At 36.8% G+C, this 10,201-nt stretch overlaps 1 protein-coding gene across 1 annotated transcript; it reads left to right on the forward strand.

Annotated features, from left to right (window-relative positions):
• Positions 1-9,409: 9,409 nt before the first annotated feature.
• LOC149171958 (uncharacterized) lies at positions 9,410-10,201 on the forward strand. The gene has a single exon (XM_089426148.1). The coding sequence runs from the start codon at positions 9,410-9,412 to the stop codon at positions 10,199-10,201; it is 792 nt and encodes a 263-aa protein (XP_089282274.1).

Raw genomic sequence — 10,201 nt, forward strand, 5'->3', positions numbered from 1 at the left:
TTCTCTAGGATTCATAACTATTGATACGGTTGAATCACTTACACATTATGATCAATAAGGAGAATTTACAATGCAAGATCTAAAGACCTATCTTTCCACAGCGCCTGTGTTAGCTATTTTATGCGTCAGTTTTTTAGCCGCCCTATTGATAGAAATCAATCGTTTTTTTCCAGATGCTCTTATTCTTTCCTTTTTTTAATTTTTTTCCTCCCCTTAAAGCCAAGGGAAAAAAGATTGTGCTAGATTGACTTCTCCTACCTCTTGGAGAAATTAGTGCATTCAACCCCAAAAAGGATCTAAGTTTAGGACTGGAAGGGGGTAGAATTCAAGTAGAAATATCGATCTAAAGATTCTTTCCACATTCAATTTTGTAAGTAAAACTGAAAACTCACTCCTGATCAATCATTTTTTTACTTTCAAATGTTTCACCGTAGGATCTCCGGCTATCAACTTCTATCCCTTTTTCCCTTTTTATTTTTGAGGTCGAAAAGCAAAACCAATATTTAGAGTAAGTTTATGGCCAAGAGCGAAGATATAAGAGTAACAATTACTTTGGAGTGCACTAGTTGTACCCAAGATAGTGTTTATAAAAGATTCCCGGGGATTTCTAGATATACGACTCGGAAAAATCGACGCAATACACCTATTCGATTGGAATCAAATAAATTTTGTCCCTATTGTTACAAGCATACCATTCATGGAGAGATAAAAAAAGAGATTAAACGTACTACTCCTACCCATGGATAGGAATAAATCATAGATATAAAAAGAAATGGTATTTCAACAAGATCTTTAATGGAACAATATTTTAAAAAGATTTGGAATAAATAGTATTCAAAAGGTTCATGAAACAAACTATGGATAAACCCAAGCAATCTTTTCGTAGAAATTTGAAACCAATTCGTAGACGTTTGAAACCAATTCGTATATATTTGAAAGCAATTCATAGACATTTGTCACCTATTAGGTCGGTTGATCGGATCGATTATGAATATGAGCCTAATTAGTCGATTTATTAGTGAGCAAGGAAAAATATTATCTGGCTGAGTGAATAGAATAACTTCAAAACAACAACATCTAATGACTAACGCTATTAAACGAGCTCGTATTCTATCTTTGTTACCTTTTCTTTATAATGAAAACTAATTTGATCCATGGGAAATAAGCCTACTCCTTAATCAAATTGGAGCTGGAATATATGTTCGATAAAGATGCAGATCTTGAGTCTATTGTTGAAAAAGTCAACATGATTTCATTTTTGGAAAAGAATTGGATTGAATTCTTTTTGTTCATTTCCAATCCAATATGAAAAAACTTTTCAATATTTTGACCTTCCCGGAGGGAATTCTCTGGGAGAATCTGTTCTATCCATTCCATCTTTACCTATTTATTTCATCTATACCTAACCTATTTCATCATACGATAAGTTGTTAAAGATGGTGGAAAAGCAATTACTATCTAATATAGCTATTTGTGCAAGTGTTTTACGATTTGGAAGCAACTGCCTCTTGTACAAATATTGGATGAATCTATTATAAGAAACCCCATTGGCATGAGCTGCTGCATTGATCCGAGTAATCCAGAAATGACGAAGATCTCTCTTGCATTTACCTCTATCTCGGTGGGTGGAAACTAAGGCTCTAGCTTTGTGTTGGTTAGCAGTTCAGAAAAGTTTCGAATAGGCCCCTCGAGAGCCTGATACAAATGCAAGAATTTTTTTCTGACGTTTTCGAGCTATATATCCACGTTTCACTCAGGTCATTGAAGTTTACTATCATGAATCGCTAATATTTTTCTCAGTTAGTCATTTGTTTTGTTTGGTCCATTGAGAATAACACTGATTCTTCTTATTTAGAAAATAAAAGTTCCATGGATTTTGCTACTGCAACCTTCCCAACCATAATTCCCTTTGGATAGGCATCTTTCTGGTAGGCAAGGACTGGGACCTTGTACTGAGAATGAGAAAAAATCATGGGTTTCATTGTTTCTATGGTTCTTTCTCCAACGGTAAGGTCCTCTCTATACGCTGGAGCCTTTTATTCATTTCTGAAATATGAGATGAGTATGTTATCGGTAACTTGTATGGTTTACCATCTCCAACTCTACTCTTGGATCATTAAGTAATAAATACTCTCATTACAAGATCTATTAATACAGTAACGACATGTAATTCTGGGGTTGGCCAGGTAGCTGACCCTGTTGTTCCGTTCTCGCGGCAATATGAGCATAGACTTTATGCTTCTTCAATTTGCATGATTTCCCCGCTCAATGGATTGATGACCATTCGCTACCAATGAGGAATTGCTTTTCATCCCACATCAAGGTGATTGGATTTGCACCAATGGAAACCATAAATTTCATCCACGATAAGGTTAGATGATGGATCTTTACTTGATTACAGTGGGAAAATTCTTCTGTTATTCCGTTGTAAGAATTTCCTAGTCTGTTTAAGTTTCTGATCCAAACGAGTTGCACATACACCCTAGCACATACTCCTCCTCGCTGAGGATCGAAGAGCAGGAGATTTTTTTCTATTCTCTATTGGCTATCTTGCATTTCTAATAAGTTGTTGAATAGTGGGCATTCTAGCTGTATTGTATGCGGAATCAACTGGTTCGGATTGATCCTAACCATACCATATCAGGTGATTATGAAATGAATCACTTCCCCCCCCCCCCCTTTTTTTTGAAAAGGAACAAAGAGATCACAGTTTACAGTTCATTATAAAAATAAATTAAAAAGAGGGTCTTCCGCTATGAGATCAACCTTCCGCTACGACATCAACAATGCCATAAGCTTGGGCTTCTGTTGCTGACATAAAAAAATCTCTGTTCAGGTCCCGTTGAATTACCTCTCCGGGTTGGTCTGTTCTTTCTATAGAACATCTAGTTATGTAATCGCGAAGCATCGTTACGTGTTTAATAAGATTGGATAGAACTCTTATAGACACATTACTATTATAAAAGAACTCTTATCCATATCGTGTTTGGGATATATAGATTGGATATTTATATCTATTTAGTGTATAATAGAGTTTTGCAGATTGGTTCGGTGGATTCAAAGGCATAGTTGGAGATTGATCCGATATATAACATTCATATCAATGGAATAATTTGATATATTTACTGAAAAATAGTCCCAATCTCCCATCCAATTTTAGTTCCAATGCTGAACTGACGACCTAAACAGAAGGGAATTTATTCGATAGAACAAAATGGAGGAGGCACAAATTAATTGATTGAATGGAACAATTCAATTTTCATGAGGGAAGAAGAGGAGAGAAAAGGGGAAACAAAAACAACATAAAACTTTCTTGATAATTGCAAATCGCTTTTGCTGGAAGAGCCCTTTGGAGATCTCGGTCTTTTATAAATTGAGTCTAATCTTCCGTAAACGGAACGGAAAGGGCAAGCTTGGTGTGAAGGGAACATATATGTTCCTGGGGAATAAAAAAGAACTGAGCAGGAGAGCCGAATGAATCGAAAAATTCATGTCCGGTTTGGGAAGAGATTATGAATTCGTGAAATTTGTGAATAGATAATCTACTTTCATTAAGTAATCTATTAGATAACCGTAAACAGAAAATATTGGAGACTATTCGGAATTCGGAAGAACTATGTAAAGTAGCTATCGATCAGCTCGAGAAAGCTCGGGCTTGCTTAAGGAATGTGGAAATGATAGTGGACAAAATCCAGGTAAATGGAAACTCCCAAATAGAACGAGAGAAATAGGATCTCCTCAATACTGCTTCTAAGAATTTGGAACAATTAGAGGATCCCAAGAATGAGACGATTTACTTCGAACAGCAAAGAGCATTGGACTAGATCCGACAACAAGTTTCTCGCCAAGCTTTACGAAGAGCTATAGGAACTTTGAATAGTCGTTTGAATACTGAGTTACATTTATGTACGATCAATCACAATATTGGCCTGCTTAGAACCATGATGAACACAAATGATTAGTTGTTATAGGTCCTATTTCTCAATAGATAATTAAAAAGTTTAAGGACCTATTTCTGAACAGATAATGAATAAGTGCTAATGGGAAGTATTAGACTCGACGAAATTAGTAGTATTATACAGAAACAGATCGAACAATATAACAACGAAGTAAGAGTTGGTAATCTTGGCACCGTACTTCAAGTAGGAGATGGCATTGCTCGTATTCATGGTCTTGATGAAGTAATGGCAGGGGAATTAGTGGAATTTGGAGATGGTACAGTAGGCATTGCCCTAAATTTGGGATCGGATAATGTTGGAGCTGTATTAATGGGCGATGGCTTGATGATACAAGAAGGTAGTTCCATGAGAGCAACAGGAAAAATTGCTCAGATACCAGTAAGTGATGCGTATTTGGGTCGTGTTGTAAATGCTCTAGCCCAACCCATTGATGGTAAGGGTAAAATTTCAGCTTCCGAATTTCGACTGATTGAATCTCCCGCTCCAGGTATTATATCAAGACGTTCCGTATATGAACCCCTTCAAACGGGGCTTATTGCTATTGATTCTATGATTCCTATAGGGCGTGGTCAGCGAGAATTAATTATTGGGGACAGACAGACCGGCAAGACAGCAGTAGCTACAGATACTATTCTTAATCAAAAAAGTCAAAATGTAATTTGTGTCTATGTAGCAATTGGTCAAAGAGCTTCTTCCGTGGCTCAGGTAGTTAATACATTCCGAGAACGTGGCACAATGGCATATACCATTGTGGTAGTGGAAACTGCAGATTCTCCTGCTACATTACAATATCTCGCCCCTTATACAGGAGCAACTTTGGCTGAATACGTCATGTATAAAAAGCAACACACATCAATCATTTATGATGATCTCTCCAAACAGGCACAAGCTTATCGACAAATGTCTCTTCTATTAAGAAGACCACCTGGCCGAGAAGCTTATCCGGGAGATGTTTTCTATTTGCATTCCCGTCTCTTGGAAAGAGCAGCTAAATTAAGTTCCCAGTTAGGTGAGGGGAGTGTTATTGCTCTACCAATAGTTGAGACTCAAGCTGGAGATGTTTCAGCTTATATTCGCACTAATGCAATTTCCATTAACAATGGACAAATATTTTCATCGGCCGATCTATTCAATGCCGGGATCCGACCTGCTATTAATGTGGGTATTTCCATCTCTAGAGTAGGATCTGCAACTTAGATAAAATCTATGAAAAAGGTAGCTGGAAAGTTGAAATTAGAGTTAGCTCAATTTGCAGAGTTGGAAGCTTTTGCACAATTTGCTTCTGATCTTGATAAAGCTACTCAAGATCAATTGGCGAGGGGTAAACGATTACGTGAGTTGCTCAAACAATCTCAGTCGACTCCTTTGACTGTAGAAGAACAAATAGCTACTATTTATACCGGAACAAACGGATACCTGGATATATTCGACATAGCACAGGTGAGAAAATTTCTCCTTGGGTTACGCTTTTATTTGATAAAAAATAAACCTCAGTTCGGAGAAATTATGCATTCTACTGGTACATTTACAAAAGAAGCGAAAGCCCTTCTGGAAGAGGCTCTTAAGGAACATACTGAACTTTTTTTACTTCAAGAAAAAAAATGAATATTTGATCAATTGGTGGAATTATTCAGAATAGTAAAAAGAACTAAAGAATTTGTTCCATTCCAATCCAATACATTGCACAACAATTTATAGCAATTGAAGAGTATTACGTCCAATAGGATTTGAACCTATACCGAAGGTTTAGAAGACCTCTGTCCTATCCATTAGACGATGGACGCTCTTTTTTTCTCTTCCTTTTTTTTATTTGAATTCCCTTTGGCATACATTGTCCCGATCTACCTTTTTATTCACACTGAGGTTATATGATAGGAAAAGAATGGAATCTATTTCACATTAATTGATTTCGAGTGAATCGTGAAATTATGTTATATACTTAATCACTTTATATCTACCTATTCTATGTCTATTTAGATAGATATAGAATAGGTAGATATCTGTTAGCGGGTAGCGGGAATCGAACCCGCATCATTAGATTGGAAGGCTAGGGGTTATAGTCGACATTGATTATTCGATGTCTCTAATTCAGAACCGAACATGAGAATTTCATGTCATTCGGCTCCTTCATGGGAGATAAAGAGCGGTATGAGGGAAGAAGCAGAGTATTTATATCAAATCTTTTTGAAAGGAATTTTCAATTCCTTTCTTTCTCCTCTTTTCTTTTCTAATAAAAAACCCTAATTTATTATCGTACCCATGGCATCTACGTCAGTTTATTCTCTTTTTTTAGTGAAGGGCCCAAAATCGTAGAATACTTACTCACTTTCTAGATGATCCTGATAGAAAGATAAATTTGAAAAGTTTAAAATAATCACAAATCTTTCTAGTTACTTCTTTCCCTATTTCTACTGATTCTGATCCCTAGGAGAACAAATTCCACCGAGCTCGAACGAAATGCCGATAACCCATGTAAACCAAAGTCATAGTTCTATAGTTATTCTGCTTCAACCTGGGGTCCTTCCATCCATAAGTTGAAGGTTTAGTCACGATGAAAAAATATCTTCCCCATATATCTGTAATTTATCTAACCTTTCAAACATTCTGTGTCGCTATCCTGGAACCAAAAATGTGTTTATCTTTCATCATTTCAGACCAAGATTACGAGAAGTTATGCTATTCCTGGGTATTCATAGGGAAGGTTTTGAACCTATCTGGAAATAGAGCTTTAGATGGATCAAAGATCCATGTAAAAGATCCTTCAACTATTCGAGTTGATAATGTAACGAATCACACTTTTACCACTAAACTATACCCGCCACGATCTGATTGTAACATATGGATCGATCTTTTTTCCAACCAATAGGAAGATGAGGAGTTATCATTCAACCTCTATTGAAAGTTTATATCAATCATTACCTCGTTTTCATCATTACAATGAGCCATCTCCGGGGATGGCTCATTGTAATTATAGATTACCTTTGCGAATTGCTGATAAAACAATAACTAAAGGGCCCGATACAACCATTAGAGTTAGAACAGTGAGCTGCGCAATAACTTCTAGATCCATTCAGTTTTATTTCACCCTCCATCGACTGAATGTATGAATAAAATGTTGTCGGGATCAATCACTTTTCTTTTATTTTGTCTTCTTCGAACTCCTACCCATTGGTGTAGTTTCGATCAGGAACATATGGCCTTGAGCAACTGATATCTTTACAATAATACATAAAATAGATAGAGAACCCTAAATAGATGGAGAACCCTTCAATATCTAGATAATAAAATTTGATACTAGAGAGAAATAAATGGACTAATCCATGTAACGCATTTAATCAAACTGATTGGGGAGGGAATGAAGATATGGAAGAGCTTAAAATTTTGATAGCCTGTTTTCTTGCTTTTACAGCAGGTCTTCTTCTAGGTATAAAATTAATTCAAGCACTGTATGACTGATTTTTACACATGAACTCTTACATCTTAGAGAGGTGGCTGAGCGGACCAAAGCGGCAGATTGCTAATCCGTAGTATGGATCATCCGTACTGAGGGTTCGAATCCCTCTCTCTCCATTCGTCCACTATTGATCCTGAAAACGAATAACCCCGAATCTTTCTACGGAAAGGAAAAGACCCATTAACCTAGAGAATTTTTTCACTATTCTTTACGTCCGGGATTACGTCCTGGATCATTCGATAGAAATCCAAAGATAAAAAGAGAAATGAACAATACCACTACTGCGTAAACGAACAGCTTAAGAGTAAGTATTACGTAATCTCCAGAATCCTGATTATAAGTACAACAGAATAGATCATCAATCTTTGTACCATATATGGATACTTGAATACCAAACAATAGTATTATTGTTACAAATCACGAAATTATTTCTCCGAATCACGTGCGAAAATCAATTTGAAGGAAGGATATAGTTTTTCTCTTTGTTTTCAAAATGGTCTTTTTTCCCTCTTATTTTTTTTGATCAACTAGATATTTATTGAATATTTATGAAAATAAGTCATTGGTGATCGTATCAATACGTGACCCAATAGCCCGATCCGAAGTGAGCGGTGGGATCGAAAGGAATTGATGAAGGTGAGTGGAAAAGTTTTTATCCGGGAGGAGATAAGGTATCTGAATCTGGTATCGTCGGGTGGAGTAAGGATATAACTTCTGTCAAAAAAAATGGAAAGAGTTATACAAAAAATTGGATCAATGATAGCAACCCAAAAACTTGAAAAAGAGAAAAAGGGATACTTTTTATCGAAAACTTACAGCAGCTTGCCAAACAAAGGCTAAGAGAAAAGAGAGAACAGGAATAATTGGCATTACATCGACAATTGGATCAGACCAGGTTTCGGCCCTAGGTTCATGGGTCTCGGGCTCTACCATAAATATCTGCTTGGACGTGCATGGCCCCATCGATTCAGAATCCTGTCTGAGGGATAGATCTCCATTTCAACCGTCCAGCATAAATTGTATTGTATCAAGCTCCTCGGCCTTACCTGCGCAGCAGAAAACGAATGGTGAGAACGCGCTGACTCATGTAGATAAGGTGGGCTTCGGTGAGCCCCCAGTAATAGGCGTGGATGGGGATGTATCGACCTGCTCGGCCTTACCTTCTCGGCAGCAAATGAACGGTGAGAACATGCTGGCTCATGGAGACAGGGCGGTTTTCGGTGAGCCTCCAGGTACGAATCCCTTGTGCGCGCCTTTTGTAAACGATGTGCCATATTCTTCTTTTAAAAGTGAAGCTCACTCGAATTCAAACATGGTAAATAGCCATGACTTATGCTTAAGAGTGAATAACGATAACAATTGTAATGATTATAATATTATGGTAGATTATAATAACATTAATGATAATTATATTAATAATAATAATATTAGGTACGTTAATAATAAGAATAATAATATTTATAATAATAATATTATTATGTATCACTTTAATAATAATAATAAAGGGTATGATATAGGACAGAGTCAGAATAACGATAACATTAATAATAGGGGAGGAAATAATGATATTAACGATAATAATAAAAATAATATTTACAATAATAATAATAAGGTGTATGATAATAATAGGGAAGGAAATAATGATATTAATGATAATATTAATATCGATGAAAATAATAATAATAAGGTGTTCGATATAAAACAAAATTTTAATAATGATATTAATAATATAAGAGGAAATCATAATATTAATAATAACATTAATATCGTTAACTTTGATTCGGGGAGTAATTCTGAACCTCTACCCCCCAACAATAAGGTGATCAATCTCTCTAGCTTTTCCTTTCCCCCATCTGTCTTTAGTCTCTTAAGTAAGGGTCTTAATTTTGCCTTAGCTCCGAAGAAAATTCCAGTTGAAGACATCATCTGCAGTGTGGAATTTGGTATTAAGAGCCTTCCGGATAAAATTAAGGACACGATTAGGCAAGATTGTGCCATGGCCCTTAGGAAGGCAAAACCGCTCCGTAGTAATATCAGCAAAGCTGAGTTTGAGGCTCTGAAAACCTTGAACCAAAATCACAATATTGTTGTCCTAAAAGCCGACAAAGGCGGGGCAGCAGCTTTCCTTAACAAGGATGATTACCGATCCAAGATGTTGGATCATCTTAACAATAGTGGAAGTTACAAAAAGCTGTCCAAGAATCCTTTAAAGAAAGTCTCAAAGGCAGTTGCTCTTGCTATCAAGTCCTGTAATTTTACTGATTCTTTTTCCCACAGGCTCATAGAAAGCAACCCCATCACCCCTAGGATCTATGGCCTTCCAAAGATCCACAAAGAAGGGGTTCCCTTAAGACCGATTGTCAATACCATCGGTGGTCCTACTTACCTTCTTGCAAAATTCCTTGCCTTAAAGCTTAGACCATTGGTTGGCTGCACAGAGTCCTTTGTAAAAGACTCTGCGTCATTTGTTGATGATCTTAAGAAGGTGAAGCTTGACCCTGATGATATTTTAGTTAGTTTTGACGTAGTCTCCCTTTATACTTGTATTCCCATCAATGAGGCCATGGAAGTTATCAATAGGTTCACTGACCCTGATACCGCTCGGTTAGTTGAGTTATGTCTTACTTTCACCTTTTTTAGCTTCGAAGGAGAGTTCTATGAGCAAACTTGTGGGGTGGCCATGGGCTCCCCCTATCCCCAGTCATCGCAAATCTTTTTGTGGAAGATTTTGAGTCCAGAGCTTTGTCCTCAGCCCGTCTCTTGCCAAAGCTTTGGAAGAGGTTTGTAG

Source organism: Pinus tabuliformis, chromosome 4_2, assembly GCF_031772625.1.
Source record: "Pinus tabuliformis cultivar Carrire ecotype Pingquan chromosome 4_2, CPIR1, whole genome shotgun sequence".
Lineage (NCBI taxonomy): Eukaryota > Viridiplantae > Streptophyta > Pinopsida > Pinales > Pinaceae > Pinus > Pinus tabuliformis.

Coding starts and splice junctions, on each gene's coding strand:
- LOC149171958 (XM_089426148.1), top strand. CDS start 9,410: ATGGCCCTTAGGAAGGCAAAACCGCTCCGTAGTAATATCAGCAAAGCT.